This window comes from Cetorhinus maximus, chromosome 13 (assembly GCF_964194155.1).
Source record: "Cetorhinus maximus chromosome 13, sCetMax3.hap1.1, whole genome shotgun sequence".
Lineage (NCBI taxonomy): Eukaryota > Metazoa > Chordata > Chondrichthyes > Lamniformes > Cetorhinidae > Cetorhinus > Cetorhinus maximus.
In genome coordinates, this window is record NC_135891.1 from 56,320,927 (window position 1) to 56,337,345 (window position 16,419).

Below are 16,419 nucleotides of genomic sequence, written 5' to 3' on the forward strand. Positions count from 1 at the left end.
CCCAGCACATCAGTGCAAAAGAAAAGGCTGAAGCATTTGCAACAAATTTCAGCCAAAAGCCACAGCCTCATCCAGAGATCCCTAGCATTACAGATGCCAGTTTTCAGCCAATTCCATTCACTCCATGTGATATCAAGACACGGCTGAAGGCACTGAATACTGCCAAGGTTAAGGGTCTTGACAATATTCTGGCAATAGCACTGAAGACTTGTGCTCCAGACCTAGCCACGCTGTTCCAGTACAACTAAAACACTGGCATCTACCCGGCTATGTAGAAAATTGCCCAGGTATATCCTATGCATAAAAAACAGGACAAATCTAAACCGGCCAATTACCGCCCAATAAGTCTACTCTCAATCATCAGTTAAGTGATGGAAGAGGTCATCAACAGTGCTATCAAGCAGCACTTGTTTAGCAATAACCTGCTCACTGACGCCCAGGGTCACTAAGCTCCTGACCTCATTACAGACTTGGTTCAAAACAGCTGAACTCCAGGGGTGAGGTGGGAGTCACTGCCCTTGACATCAAGGCAGCATTTGACCGAGTGTGGCATCAAGGAGCCCTAGCAAAACTGGGGTCAATGGGAATCAGGGGAAAAACTTTCCACTGGTTGGAGTCATACATAGCACAAAGGAACGTGGCTGTGGTTGTTGGAGGTCAAACAATCAGTTCCAGGACATCACAGCAGGTGTTACTTGGGATAGTGTCCTGGGCCCAACCATCTTCAGCTGCTGCATCAATGACCTTCCTTCAGGTCAGAAATGGGGATGATTGTTGATGATTGCACAATGTTCGGCACCATTTGCGACTCCTGAGATACGGAAGCAGTTCATGTCCAAATGCAGCAAGACCTGGACAGTATCCAGGCTTGGGTTGACAATTGGCAAGTAAAATTCACACCACACAAGTGCCAGGCAATGGGCATCTCCAACAAGAGAGAATTTAACCACTGCCCCTTGATATTCAATGGCATTACTTTCGCTGAATCCCTCACTATCAACATCCTGGGGGGTTACCATTGATCAGAAATAGACTAGCCATATAAATACTGTGGCTACCAGAGCAGGTCAGATGCTAAGAATCCTGCAGTGTGTAACTCACCTCTTGACTCCCCAAAGCCTGTCCACCATCTACAAGGCACACGTCAGAAGTGTGATGGAATACTCTCCACTTGCTTGGATGAGTGCAGCTCCAATAACACACAAGCAGCTTAACACCATCTAGGACAAAGCAGCCCCATCCACAAACATTCACTCCCTCCACCACCAACACACAGTGGCAGCAGTGTGTACTATCTACAAGATGCAGTGCAGAAACTCACCAAGGCTCCTTAGCTCCTTCCAAACCCACAACCGCTACTATCTAGAAGGACAAGGTCTGCAGGCACATGGGAACACCACCACCTGGAAGTTCCCCTCCAAGCCACTCACCATCCTGACTTGGAAATACATCACTGTTCTTTCAGTGTTGCTGGGTCAAACTGCGGGAAGTCCCTCCCTGACAGCACTGTAGGTGTACCTATACCACATTGACTGCAGCCGCTCAAGAGGGCAGCTCACCACCACTTTCTCAAGGGCAATTAGGGATGGGCAATAAATGCTGGCCTAGCCAGCAATGCCTACATCCCATGAATTAATTTTTAAAAAAACTCTCGCCATCTGCCAGCTTAAGACTGCATGGTCTCAAGATAATTCAATCATGGCAAACAGGTCAGCTCAATTATAAAGGATATCCTCCAACAGAACAAGAACCTAAAAAAAAATGATCAAAAGAAAACCTTGATTTGGCTGTAGTAAAAGCAGCAGCTCGAAAGTGCCAAGGAAGACATGCTTATACAACCTCACCTGACAGCGCTCAGTATCACATCACACTACCATATATAATATCACTCACTGGGTTAGAATTTTACCATCCCCACCACTTAGCAGCCCGCTCCTAACCTGGCCACATTTTAACAGGCGGCATGCAAGCCCTCATGCCAATTGAGGCCCTTTCCTGTCCAGCCGCAAAATTTTGGCTGATGGATGGTGGTGGCTGGCCCCCTTTTCTGATCGGAGGGCCCCTCCATCCCAAAGGTCTGCACCCCCCCCCACCACCACCACACCCCCCAACCTGTACACTGTTGCCCCACTCCCCTCCCACCCTAGTCCTGCTGAGAATCTCCCCTGCTCTCCCCACAAATTTATCTGTCATCCGAATCCTGGATTATCTTCTGGGACTGGATGTAGTCGCAACAGTGGCCACTGCTTCTGGTGGCCCTACTGGGACCAGAGAGCTGCCAGCCAATCAACATGACTAACACCTCAGAGGCAAGGCTTCTTGTCCAGATGGGGGTGGAAGGCCCATCTCAAGACAATTAAGAACATTAAATGGCTGCAGGGCAGCAAGCCAGAGTGGGGGCAAGTTTTACAGCTGCTTTTTGAGCTGCGGGGCAAAAAACTCCACCACCTATAAAATTCTGCCCATGGCATTAGCAACTGAAAATAAACCAGTGAGCTCAATAGAGAATCTGGGTTGTAATGGATTTTAGGAATTCCACAAAGCATTTATGCTACTATACATACTTTCACATTGAAAAGCACATAAATAATTTGAAACTGCTCTAAATAAATTTAATATATTCTGTTACTCATCTGTCAAAAATGCTTGGTTAAGAACTGAATAACATGCTGTAAACCAACAACAACCAAATCTTCTGTCTTTGAGGCTCCTAGTTCATAGTGTGAAGCTTTCCAGTCAAATATAGAATTTAAATCAGTGTTCCATTAATTTCCATATAACTCAAGTTATTGGTATGAACAGGCCTTGGTATCTTAATTTTTGATCTTCCCACTAATAAGGCAACAGTTCTACAAACAGCCAATTGTGAGCCTTCAGGCCCATTAAATTCAGAGGATAAACAACAGGGAAAAAGTATAAGCACAAATAGAGCCGAGGCTCGGTTTGCAATTAGCCCATGAACTATAGTTTGCTCAACTCTGCTCGGCGGTGCAGACACTGCCATTGTTTTGAGAGATTGCCAAATAAAATTCAAAATAAATCTCTTAATATTTTAATGCATGAAAAAATTATGTTTCTTTTCAGTTTTATTATTTGGCTTGAATGACTGTATGGTCTCTTGATAATGAAATTGGGGAAATAACACTTCCCAAACACACAATTTGTTGAAAGCTTGAAGATTATTTCAAAGTTCTGCACCTGTAATGAATTTGTGACCAGCTCCCTTGGCGTACTCATGTTCAGTAGAAGGTCCAGGGCACTTTGTGCTGTGATTTCTGAGGATTCACTTGTACCTGACAGGTAGAAGATCACATGCTTATTCATCACACTGTATACAGTCAATATATTTTCTCCCAATGGGAGGACTGAGATTAGAAATTCATCAGATAATGAATTACAGGCAGAAATCCATGTGCCGCAATAGGACACTGAATTTGTGCGTAGATTCAGAAAGATCAGGTATTTGTCCTGCTAAGCAAATGTGGCTAATTCTCAGTTTCTCAACTAGCTATGTGCTTCTCGACATCAGATCAGAGGCACGCAGCAATCTGGGGGACTCGAGGCTCAATAGCTGAACTTATCCATCTAATAACTGGCTACTTGTGCAATTTTGTTTTTAAAAAGAAAATGTTCTCCTGGCCAATCTTCCATTTACATCCTCCCTAAATTTGAGTTCATCCAAAATGCAAATGATTTTTTTTCTAATATGCACCAAAACCCATTTGTCAGCTCTGTCTCAATAATGCATCTTGGCTTCAAGTCCAGTAATGCCTGGAGTTCAAAATTCTCATTCTCACATTCAAATCCATCCATGACCTTGCCCTTTTGCATCTCTATAACCTGCTCCATCCCTACAGCCGTCCTAGAACTCAACATTCATACAACTCTGGTCTCATGCAGCCATCCATTCCACACAAATCCTGCACCCCCCACAACACGAGTTCCAACCCCCCACCACCCCACCCTCTTCCATTGTTTCACTATTGATAGTCATCAGAGCCTAAACTCTGGAATTCACTCCTTAAACCCCTCTCTCCTCTTTTTAGACACTCCTTGAAGCCTACCTCCTTCTTTAGTTTGGTGTCAATTTTTGTCAGAGTGTGCTGCAGTGAAGCCCCTTGGCACATTTTACTACAAAGGCACTATATACAGGTCAATCATCCTTTATCCAAAACCCTGAGAACTGATTGCATTTCAGATAATTTAGGTTTTTGGATACCACATATAAACTTACATTACAATAGCCTGAGCCTAGGCTAGCTATAGTCTAAAGTAAATAAAATGGCTAGGAAAGTAAGATGTATCACTGAATAATAAAAACAGGGTCCCTATAAGAAGTTTTTTTTGACATGTTCACCACAAAAATCGCAAGTTAACCGTGCAGACAAACAGCTTGACTTCCCATGCTAAAGGTGAGGTTCAGAAAAAATGTGGTTTTGGATGTTATAGATTTTCAGTTTTATAGATAGTCAACCTGTAAATACAAATTGTTGTTGTCTGCATACTTTAGGGACATATGATTATACTGAAAGGACCACAGAATCAGAAGACAGAAGGGATTTGTTTTTATACTTTGAAAAATACTTGACAGACTCCTACCATGGAGTCACGAACCTTGTTCATAAATGATAGTAGCAGTTCCCAAAGAATCCTGGTTGACCATTGATGTTGGAATCGTCTGGTAGGTCAGGGGTATCTAACAATATAAATGTACAGAATTTCAGACAGAGTTCATTCAGAAAAAAAAATCATTTCTAGCAAGGCAATGTCACTGAATCTGATTACTAACTGCTTTGGTCTCTCTGAATTATGTGGGACTAGAGATTTGGAAGACTCATGTCTCATGCATGGGATAAGTGCTACATGGAACTGCTAGAACCTGAATTTTGAAATGTGCAACAGTTGAGAAGAACATCAATTTAGTGTGACCCCGAAGCCCATGGTAATCTCCCACACCCAAATGGGTATCTATTAAGACATCAGTGGTGAGGACAAACCAATTTCCACATTAAACCACTGGTTTAAGAATAGATTCTAACATTGAAATATATAGCAAGAATAGAAGGGACATTTGTATAATAACATGCCCTCACAAAGTCCCCAAGTGCTTCACAATCAATAGATTTATTTTCAAGTGTAGTCACTGTTTGTGGGTAAACACAAACTAGATTAGTACACAGCAAGATACCACAAACAGTAACTGAAATGAATGACCAGTGAACCTGTGCAGTGAACAGTAGGAAACAGCACTGAATATTTCTAATTTTACTGTAAATCCACAAAAACATGACAAAAAACATTGTTATTTTGAGAAATGGTGGTGGAAGAGATGAAAGGTGGTAAAAATCAGAAAGGAAATATTTACATAAACTAATTTAAAAGACAAGGACCAAGAGTAATTGATGAGTTTAGTTATCCAATGAACTTCTTGATATTACATAAATATTAAATAAATCACAGAAGTACTGTTTCTGAAATTGTTGGCTTTAGAAAATAGGCACAAGCTTGCAAGGTCAATCCTCAAAGGAGCAATTTGAATTAGAAAAGGCATCTTTCTAGAGATTGCTAGGAAATGTTTGTCATTACAATGTATATAGATGGACAGGATTATATTATTCTCCCTGACAGTCTGCTGACAAGAGATAACGTTGAATCTTAAGACTAATGCTGTGTGTGCCACATCACATTTTTTTCAGCCTCTGCTGGGTCATGCTGCCTTTCACAAAATTACTGTATTGTGCTCACAATGTAACAAGTCAAAAATGAAGGTTAGATTCTAAACAATTAACCGATCTATTTAATGCAGCAATTCAGTCTCATGCTTCTGTTTATTTCATAAGCTACAATCTACTGAATTACTGCTTTGAAATACTGGCAGCTTTTCTTATCATTGGATTTTAATCATAGGGTGGAAACCGTTGTTTAAAAGGGAGGAATACAGAAATAAGTGGAATATTTTCAAGAATACATTGATAATATAAGGTAACCATATCTCTCGGAGAAAGAAATATAACAGACTTAGAAAGGAACTGTTGTGGGCAAGAAATTAATTGTAGAGATGAAGAAATTGTAACTGTATTCAAATGTAAATCTAACAGGTAGATCAGAGAGAGATTAATAAGTTAAAAGGGAATTAAAAAACTGGTTGGAAGCTAAAGTAGAAAATTAAATGGGAATTGTGAGGTAGGAGAAATAAATGACAAACTTAAAATATTAAGAATAATCAAAATGACAGGGAGGCTGAGTGTATCAGACAAGGCACTTAGCTTAAATGGAAGGAAGTGGGTAACAAAACTGGTCACAACTTGGCATCTATTTTTAGGGTGTTCATTAATAGGAGTGGTTCATCAAAATGAGACAATAGTGAATGTAATTTATAAAAATTGAAGTAACAATAATCCCAATCAATGAATCTGGCATCTAGAATAGGTAAAATTTGAAGAGGGCATCTTGAAAGGCAAAAAGACAAAATATGTAGAGAAAATGGGATGCAGAACAGACGTAGCTTAATGTGGATGAATGCGAAGCAATGTCTCAAGAAGGGGGAATAAGCAGTAGGAATATAAGAACAGTAAAGAAGAGGGGTTTTGGATACCGGTGGATGGTTGACTGAAAGCAGTATGTAACAGTAAAGAAAGTGAACAAAATCTTATAGTACATAGCTTGAGCAATGGAACAAAAATCCAGGTGGGCGGAGTGTAATATTCAACTTGTACAGAGCACTGTGCAAAATTCTGATAATCTGTAACTGTTCTGGCTATAGAGAAGTTACGGAGGATGACAATTAAAAATGAGACGCTTGAGCTCCAAGACAAAGGAAGCCAGGATGTTTACAACGGAGAAAAGGCAGCTCAGGGGAGACCTTATACAACAAAATCCTAATGGATACAAACCAAACCTAATAAGTTATATTACATTCCCCCAAAGTCACACAGGTGCAAACTTGAGAATGATGATAACAGGAAGTTTAAATTTGACTAGCTCATGGAGACTGGTGAATGTGCGGAATTGACAGTGAAAGGGCAGGTGCAGCGGCAAATACTGTCAACAAGTTCTTTGGCAACACTCCTTGCCTAAAGAAAGCTGTGCTGTGTCTTGTAAATTATATTTGCAGAAGCGCTTATGGAGAAACTTAAATCCAAATGTTGCCTGCTTTTTTGCCTGTGGGGCTGGGGAGAGTGAATGTAAGCCAACATTCATGATGTTCAGAGGCTCCTATTGTGGAGAGAGAGGGAGAGTTGGTAGCACCAAGATTAAATAATTTTGATATGCAATACATTTTATTTTTAGGGGCATATGGTGGACTGAGTGAGAAATTGACAAAGTGAGGATACTCACATTTTTAGTGGAATGTGATTTCAGAAAAAAAATTTGTATCGTAAGGTTTTGAATTAGATGATTGGAACCAATTTTATACTTTATCATTCACCATTGTGGTGGAGAAAACATAGGCAAACATGGAACCAGTACGGAAAAAGAAACCTGACACTCACACAGACTCAGTTGTTGAACAGATAAACACAAGTCTAAAAAGTTATGCATTGAGAGATTATTGAGAACAATCCCAAACTGATGTCTAGAGAGTTGCACTCACAATGGTGTCTCGTATGCTTTCCTGCGTAGACTGCATCTGCTCGTGCTGTTGCTTCAACTCTTCTATCTGCTGCAGAGTGAAGAATGGCCGACGCCTGCGTGGTGGCTCTTCAGGATGGATTTTTGCCCAATCATCGTAATACTCCTGATGACGGCACTGAACGTGCAGTCGCAAGTTCTTCTTGTGTTTGGTGTTGAAATGGCAGAGATCACAGGAGAATGGCTTCTCACCTATGAGAATGTGCATTGAATGCGAGTAATCCCCTCACAAAAACAAATCGTTCACACTGTTAAATCAACCATTCTATTTTAATGGTTTAAAGATAGTGGTTAAAGTACTGTACAGGGTACACTGCTCATAGAAAGGAACTTAATTCCATTACTGGAACATTAAACTGCAAATCCCATTAAAGCACATATTGCAGTAACTACATGGCACAATTATTACAGCATGACCTTTTCATCTTAGAGACCTGGGTCTGAATCCAGAATTTAGAGTTTACTGGTAATCTTATAGAGATTAGTCAAATGGATGTGGGGGGGGGGGGGGTATGTAAAACAGGAAAACTTCATATCACCTTCTCCAATTCCATCAGATCTCCATATATGACATCAAACTACTCCTCACAATTTTCAAATAGTTGTTCAATAACTAGTGTGGATTTTTAATTATTTTCCATTACAGTCACCACCATTTAAAATGTCCATGTTTAAAATCCTTTAAGTAGTCAAATAGTGCAAACCATTTTTCATAACTATTATTGTTATCAGTGCTCACAGAGTAAGCACTCTTCTTATTTTCCTGAAATAGCTGTTCAGCGAGATGTTGAGGTGCAACTTCACTGTATATTTAAATGACCTTTAACTGGTGTCAGGTTACAGCATGCACTGTTCAGCACTGGCTGCTGTTAAAAAAAAGTTATCAAGCTCATACCTCGTTAAAGTGTGGTAACTGTCTTAATCCTCTAAGTGGAAAGCAATAAAGACACTCAAGCCTGCCATGAAATATGAAACAGTAAATTTTGTAAGTACAGTGGCAACTTGTCAAAAATTGGTAGGGTGTTAGATAGTGAGGAGGATAGCCGTAAACTGCAGGAGGATGCCAATGGACTGGTCAGGTGGGCAGAGCAGTGGCAAATGGAATCCAACCTGGAAAAGTGTGAGGTAATGCAGTTGGGGAGGGCTAACAAGGCAAGGGATTACACTATGAATGGTAAGACCCTGGAAAGTACTGAAGATCAGAGGGACCTTGGTGTACATATCCACAGATCCCTGAAGGTAGCAGAGCAGGTAGATAAGGTGGTTAAGGCATATGGGATACTTGCCTTTATTAGCTGAGGTATGGAATACAAGAGCAGGGAGGTTATGCTGGAACTGTATAAAACACTAGTTAGGCCACAACTGGAGTACTGCGTGCAGTTCTCGTCACCACGTTATAGAAAGGATGTGATTGCACTGGAGGGTGCAGAGGAGATTAACCAGGATGCTGCCTGGGCTGGAGGGTCTGAGCTATGAGGAAGCATTGGATAGGCAGGAGTTGTTTTCCTTGGAGCAGTGAAGGTTGAGAGGGGACCTGATAGAGGTGTATAAGATTACGAAGGGCATAGATAAGGTGGATACGAAGTCACTTTTTCCATTAGTAGAGGGGTCAATAACAAGGGGGCATAAATTTAAGGTAAGAGGTAGAAGGCTAAGAGGGGAGTTGAAGAGAATTTTTTCACCCAGAGGGTGGTGGGAGTTTGGAACTCTCGGCCTGAAAGGGCGGTTGAGTCAGAAATTCTTGTCACATTTAAGAAGTATTTAGATATTCACTTGCATTGCCATAGCCTCCAGGGCTGTGGGCCAAGCGCTGGAAAATGGGATCAGTGTAGTCAGATCTTTGTTAACCGGCATGGACATGATGGGTCAAATGGCCTCCTTCTGTGCTGTAAAGGTCTATGAGTCAATTTAATAATTTGGGCAGACTAAAATATCTAATCTGATAAACTGTCTAACACAATTAGCAGACAAGCTGCATTAGCACTAATGCACAGACTGTAAGCAGTGGAGGCAGTATTACTATATTAACATATTTCAGATACCCATTAAACAGGATATTATTCAGATCAGTACAACACAGTAAAACACAATAAACTGTTACTTATGTGGTCCAAGTAAACGTACTAGCAACATGCCTTATCTAATGAGCACATTCTGTCTCTCACAGTAATCGCCATGCAGAAACACTTCCCCCTCAAACCACACACCAGTTTATGTTTCCAAATATGATGTGATAGAAACATGACAAGTATTGTGCAGAAGGGTGTGAGGACCAGGGGAAAAAAACACATTTGAGCAAAGCAGAGTACTATCCCTGAATGAAAGAGTGTATTTTATATAAGCTACAGTAACGTTTTTAAATAACTGGAATAAGAATAACATGCAAAGTCTATTCCTTCAGTATCAGTTGCTTCCCCATATTAAAGAGCACGTATTAGTGTAATACAAAGAGTAATGAGAATACTTTGCTTCCTTTAAGAGTCAACATGGTTTCATGGAGTTTTTTTTGAAGGAGTCACATGTACTGTGCATAAAAGGTGGATGGACTGTATTTAGATTTCCGGAAGGCATCTGATAAGGTGCCACATCAAAGGCTATTGCTGAAGATAAATGCTTATTATGTAGAGGGTAATATATTGGCATGGATAGAAGATTGGCTAGCTAACAGGAAACAGAGGGTAGCCATAAATGGGTATTTTTCTGGTTGGCAGGATGTAATGAGTGGTGTGTCACAGGGATCAGTGCTGGTGCTTCAACTTTTTACAATTTATATAAATGACTTGGATGAAGGGATCAAAGGAAAGGTTGCTAAATTTGCTGATGAGACAAAGATAGGTAGGAAAGTACGTTGTGGGGAGGATGTTAGGAGGCTACAAAATGACATAGATAGGTTAAGTGAGTGGGCAAAGATCTGGCAAATAGAGTATAATGTGGGCAAATTTGAAATTGTCCATTTTGACAGGAAGAATAAAAAGGAAGCGTATTATCTAAATGGTGAGAGATTGCAGAGCTGAGATCCAGAGGGATCTGGGTGTCCTAATGCATGAATCACAAAAGGCTAGTATGCAGGTACAGCAGGTAAATAGAATGTTATCATTTACTACGAGGGAAACTGAATACCAAAGTAGGGAGCCTATGCATCAGTTGTACAGGGCACTGGTGAGACCACATCCAGAGTACGGTGTACAGTATTGGTCTCCTTATTTAAGGAAAGCTGTAAATGCATTAGAAGCACTTCAGAGAAGGTTTACTAGGCTAATACCAGGAATGGGTGGGTTGTCTTATGAGGAAAGGTTGGACAGGTTAGGCTTGTATCCATTGGAGTTTAGAAGAGTAAGAGGTGACTTGATCAAAACCTTTAAGATCCTGAGGGGTCTTGACAGAGTGGATGTGGAGAGAATGTTTCCTTTTGTGGGAGAATCTAGAACTAGGGGTCACGGTTTAAAAATAAAAGGTCGCTCATTTAAGACAGAGATGGGGAGAAATTCTCTCTCTTAGTGGGTCATGAGTCTTTGGAACTCTCTTCCTTAAAAGTCAGTGGAATCAGGGTCTTTGAACATTTTTAAAGGCAGAGCTAGATAGGTTCTTGATTAACAAGGGGGTGAAAGGTTACCAGGGGTAGGCAGGAGTTTACAATCAGATCAGCTATGGCGGAGCAGGCTTGACAGGCCAAGTGGCCTACTCCTGCTCCTATTTCGTATGTATAAACATCATGGTTCAAAAACTTCATGTTTGCTTGAAAAAAAATGAAATTATATCCTTTCTTTGAAGGGAAATATTAGCCCAGGAGAGGGGAGGGTTTGGTGGGATTGATTATTATTTCATTGTTGAGTATTTTCTCCTAAAAGAATTAGAGGGAGGAAAAAGTTAGAGAAAATACACCTTTCCTCAAGGAGACAGCATCAATTTTGTTCCTTAAAAATTAATCTCCAGGAGACCCACTGGCCAGAAAAAAAAAGGGTGTATTCAACAGACTGGCTCTAGCTAAGTGTTCTTGATCTGACTGTGAGAGAATCAACTTCACTCCTGATCCCAACACCAAATAACTACAAAGGTCTGCATTGTTTCATCTCCCTGCCAATAAAAAGCATTATGGAAGTGTTTTAAATATGATTGACTAAACAGAGTTTTCCAACTACTTTGTTGGAGGTGGGTGGGAGTGGTGGTGTGTTAGGGACCTGCTACATGTGCCTTTTGTTTAAAGCACCTTTCTCTTCAAAGAAATTTCCTGTCTGAAGGTGACAAAGAGCTAAGAAGCAACAGAGAAACCCTATCTCTCACCTCACCTGTGTGTTTAATGGCAACATGAGAAACCAGAAAGTCTTCTTTAATGGTGGAGTACTTGCAGAAGTCACATTTAAATGGTTTATCTGTGGTATGCGAAAGCTGGTGGTTAAGGAGGAGCTTCTTGTTCTCACAGACATAGTCACAGAATTCACATTTAAATCTAGAAAGCAAAACAAAGATTAAATACAGGAAAACAAACACTGCTCATTGTCTAACCAGAGTACACCTACTGGACTGAAAATATATATACATATTTTATAAAATAAATTTGAGAGAATAACGCACTGACATCAATTATATATCAATGATTTAGACTTGAATGTTGGGGGCATAATTCAGAAATTTGCAGAGAATTCAAAAGTTGACCATGTGGTTGATAATGAAGAAGAAAGCTGTAGTCTGCAGGAAAATATCAATGAACTAGTCAGGTGGCCAGAATGGAAAATGGAATTCAAGCCAGAGAAGTATGAGGTTATGCATTTAGGAAGGGAAAACAAGGGAAGGGAATGCAAAATAAATGGTTGAAACAGAGGGATCCTGGTGTGCATGTTCGCAGATCACTGAACAAAGCAGGTCAGGTAGATAAGGCAGTTAAGAAGGCATACAGGATTCTTTGCTTCATTAGCCAAGGCATAGGATATCAGAGCAATGGGGTTATGCTAGAACTATATAAAACACTAGATAGGCCACAGCTAGGGTACTGCAAGCAACTCTGGTCAGCACATTACTGGAAGGATATGATTTCACCAGAGAGTATGCAGAGGAGATTTATGGGGATATTGCAAGAATGAAGAATTTTAACTCTGAAGGTATATTGGATAGGTTGGGGTTGTTTTCGGAGGGGAGATTTAGAATTAGAGACTAAAATGAAATGGATAGTAAGGACCGATTTCACTGTCAGAGAGGTGAATAACCTGGAGGCATAGACCGAAAGCAATCGACAGAAGGATTAGGTAGAGACAGAAACTCATTGCATTTTAAGAAATACTTGAATATGCGCTTGAAGTGCTGTAACCTACATGGCTATGGACCAAGAGCTGGAAAGTGGGATTAGGCAGGATAACTTTACTCAAGCTGGCAAGGATATGATGGATTGAATGGCCACTCCCTGTGCTGTAAATTTCTATGAGTCTAATGTGAAATTGCTCACCCACACAAATTTAATGCTTATGCAAAATAACAAAAGTGCTAAACATTGTTCAGTAGTTAAACTAAACCCTGGCGTGCTTTGCAGCAAATGAACTTTAAACAGAAGTCTCAGACATAGGGTGGAATATTCCGTGCCTGCTGGTAGCAGGCGTGATATGTGGCATGCACGGACAAGATAGTGCGATCGGTTTCACGACAGCGGGAAGGCAGGTCGCGATCGTCCGCTCAGCCCGCCGACGGTCGTCGGGGAGCTCACTGTAATACATCAGCATATCATTAAAAGGCCATCCCACCAGGCTCTTGCACCCCCGCCGGATCATCCGTCCGCGTCGGCAGGAAAGCACGTCGACGTGTTTCACGACAGTGCACAGGCGATGTGCACTTGGCGGCCTTCACTTCGGGGGGACTGGAGGTGAGTGAACAGCATCGTTCTGCAGAGCTTGCCAGGGTCACCCTTGATTTGCAGGCTTCAGGGGCACAGGGCTGAAGTGCCACTCTGCCACACTGGCAACTGTTGTCGGAGCTGGAATGCGGGGTGGGGGGTGGGGAGGGGACTGCTGGTGCCCAGCCTCGGAGGTGACTGTTGTCCGGGGCGGGGCGGTCAACTGCTGCCCTGGCGTTGGATCCCAGACAATAAATCGAGATGGGGGGCAGGATAGGTGAGGCAAGTGGCCACGCAGTAGGGTCACCTGTATAAACTAACCATTCCTCTGCCTGCCCGTCCAGACAAGCAATGCGGAGGCACCAAAGTAGCACCAAGCGCCCCAGGCCTTACACCCCCATCCCCCGCACAGACTGCGAGTCCGCCACCACTTTATTGGACCGTGTAGCAGTTGGACTACACACGTTGTACAATCTCCTCACCAACACTGGCCATGTAGCAGTCACTGCTGGAGACGCTCACAGCCCCTTGCAATCTCAGCATCCTGGTTAGGAGCTGTCTCCCCCATGTCGCAGGCTGACAGGGCAGCCATACAGCACCCTGATCTATGGCCATCCAAGGGGTGGCCAGCACTGGGAAGCATTAAGGGGCTGTCACACAGGGCCAGGAAAGGTGCTAAGTACACCCATGCTAACCACGTATCTCTCTCTCTTTCATGCCGCAGGAGGACCGCATCAGAAGCATGGAGCCTGGTGACCTAGCTGTATGAATGATGGCTGACAGAGAGCGAAGAAGACAGAGGAGAGAGCAACTGAAGCTCCTGGCCACGCAAAGGCAGGAGCAGCAACCTCAGGAAGAAGGGGCAGCTGGGGCTCCAGCACAAGCTGCCCAGGAGTGACAGCGAGCCATGGCTGGTTGGCGCCTAGTGACACCCAGGGTCTATAGACATCGTCTAACATTCCCGCAGATGACCGAGAACTATTGTCATCGACGACTGCACATGTCTAGGAATCTGGTCGTTCACATAGAAACGTAGAAAATAGGAGCGGGAGTAGGCCATTCGGCCCTTCAAGCCTGCTCCACCATTCATTATGATCATGGCTGATCATCCAACTCAATAGCCTGCTCCTGCTTTCTCCCCATACCCTTTGATCCCTTTCTCCCTAAGAGCTATATCTAACTCCTTCTTGAAAACATACAATGTTTTGGCCTCAACTACTTTCTGTGGTAGCGAATTCCACAGGCTCACCACTCTCTGGGTGAAGACATTTCTCCTCATCTCAGTCCTAAATGGTCTACCCTGTATCCTCAGACTGTGACCCCTGGTTCTGGACTCCCCCACCATCGGGAATATCCTTCCTGCATCTACCCTGTCTAATCCTGTTAGAATTTTATAGGTTTCTATGAGACTCCCCCCTCATTCTTCTGAACTTCAGCGAATATAATCCTAGCTGACTCAATCTCTCCTCATATGTCAGTCCCGCCATCCCAGAAATCAGTCTGGTAAACCTTCGCTGCAATCCCTCCATAGCAAGAACATCCCTCCTCAGATAAGACCACCAAAACTGCACACAATAATCCAGATGTAGTCTCACCAAGGCCCTGTATAATTGCAGCAAGACATCCCTGCTCCTGTACTCGAATCCTCTTGCTATGAAGGCCAACATACCATTTGCCTTCTTTACCACCTGCTGCACCTGCATGCTTACTTTCAGTGACTGGTGTACGAGGACACCCAGGTCTTGATACACATTCCCCTCTCTCAATTTATAGCCATTCAGACAGTAATCTGCTTTCCTGTTTTTGCTACCAAAGTGGATAACCTCACATTTATCCACACTATACTGCATCTGCCATGTATTTGCCTACTCACTCAGCTTGTCCAAATCACACTGAAGCATCTCTGCATCCTCCTCACAGTTCACTCTCCCACCCAGCTTTGTGCCATCTGCAAATTTGGAGATATTACATTTAGTTCCCTCATCTAAATCATTAATATATATTGCGAATAGCTGGGGTCCCAGCACCAATCCCTGCGGTACCCCATTAGTTACTGCCTGCCGTTCGGAAAAAGACCCGTTTATTCCTACTCTGTTTCCTGTCTGCCAACCAGTTTTCTATCCATCTTAATACACTACCCCAATCCCATGTGCTTTAATCTTACACGCTAATCTCTTCTGTGGGACTTTGTCGAAAGCCTCCTGAAAGTCCAAATAAACCACATCCACTGGCTCCCCCTCATCAACTCTACTAGTTACATCCTCGAAAAATTCCAATAGACTTGTCAAGCATGATTTCCCTTTCATAAACCTATGCTGACTCTGTCAGATTCTGCCACTGTTTTCCAAGTGCTCACTTACTGCAGGACTTGGCGCCAAGGGGACATGGAGGGTATCCACTGCCAGCAGCTGTAAAAGTGACCGTGGCGCTCAATTTTTATGCTAGTGGCTCCTTTCAGGGCTCCAAAGGTGACCTCTGTGGGATATCACAAGCCGCCACCCACAAATGCATCCTTGAGGTCATGGATGCCATCTTCCCGAGGGCACACAACTTTATGCATTTCACCCGGCACCGGGACAGCCAGGATGCAAGGGCCATTGGATTCTCCAAGATTTCGGGATTCCCACAGGTGCAGGGTGTGATTGACTGCACCCATGTGACGCTTAGGTCTCTGTCGCTGCGCACAGTGGGCTACATCAACCGCAAGGGATTCCACTCACTGGAGTGGAACTGGGGGTGTATGTGACCACCAGAAATGCATCCTGCAGGCGTGTGTGCAGGGTTTCCAGGGAGCGTGCACGACGCCTACATCCTCAGTCGGTCACAGATCCCTGGAGTCTTCCAGGGTCCACAGAAGCTGCAGGGATGGTTCCTCAGGGACAAGGGCTACCCGCAGAGGCCGTGGCTGATGACACCCATGCAGCGGGCTCAGACTGCAGCAGAGAGAGATAGTATAAAAGAAGCTCATG

At 42.9% G+C, this 16,419-nt stretch overlaps 1 protein-coding gene across 5 annotated transcripts in view; it reads right to left on the reverse strand.

Moving 5' to 3' along the window:
* Nucleotides 1–16,419, reverse strand: part of znf335 (zinc finger protein 335) — an 84,722-nt gene that overhangs the window by 33,962 nt on the left and 34,341 nt on the right. For 4 of the 5 annotated variants that reach the window (XM_078555406.1, XM_078555403.1, XM_078555405.1 and 1 more), the window contains 4 exons: nucleotides 11,914–12,079; nucleotides 7,595–7,819; nucleotides 4,615–4,696; nucleotides 3,199–3,293 (listed from right to left, as the gene is read on the reverse strand). In XM_078555406.1, coding sequence (XP_078411532.1) covers nucleotides 3,199–3,293; nucleotides 4,615–4,696; nucleotides 7,595–7,819; nucleotides 11,914–12,079 — 568 coding nt within the window. Of the gene's footprint in view, nucleotides 1–3,198; nucleotides 3,294–4,614; nucleotides 4,697–7,594; nucleotides 7,825–11,913; nucleotides 12,080–16,419 lie in introns of all 5 variants that reach the window. The other variant, XM_078555404.1, reaches the window with a different exon arrangement.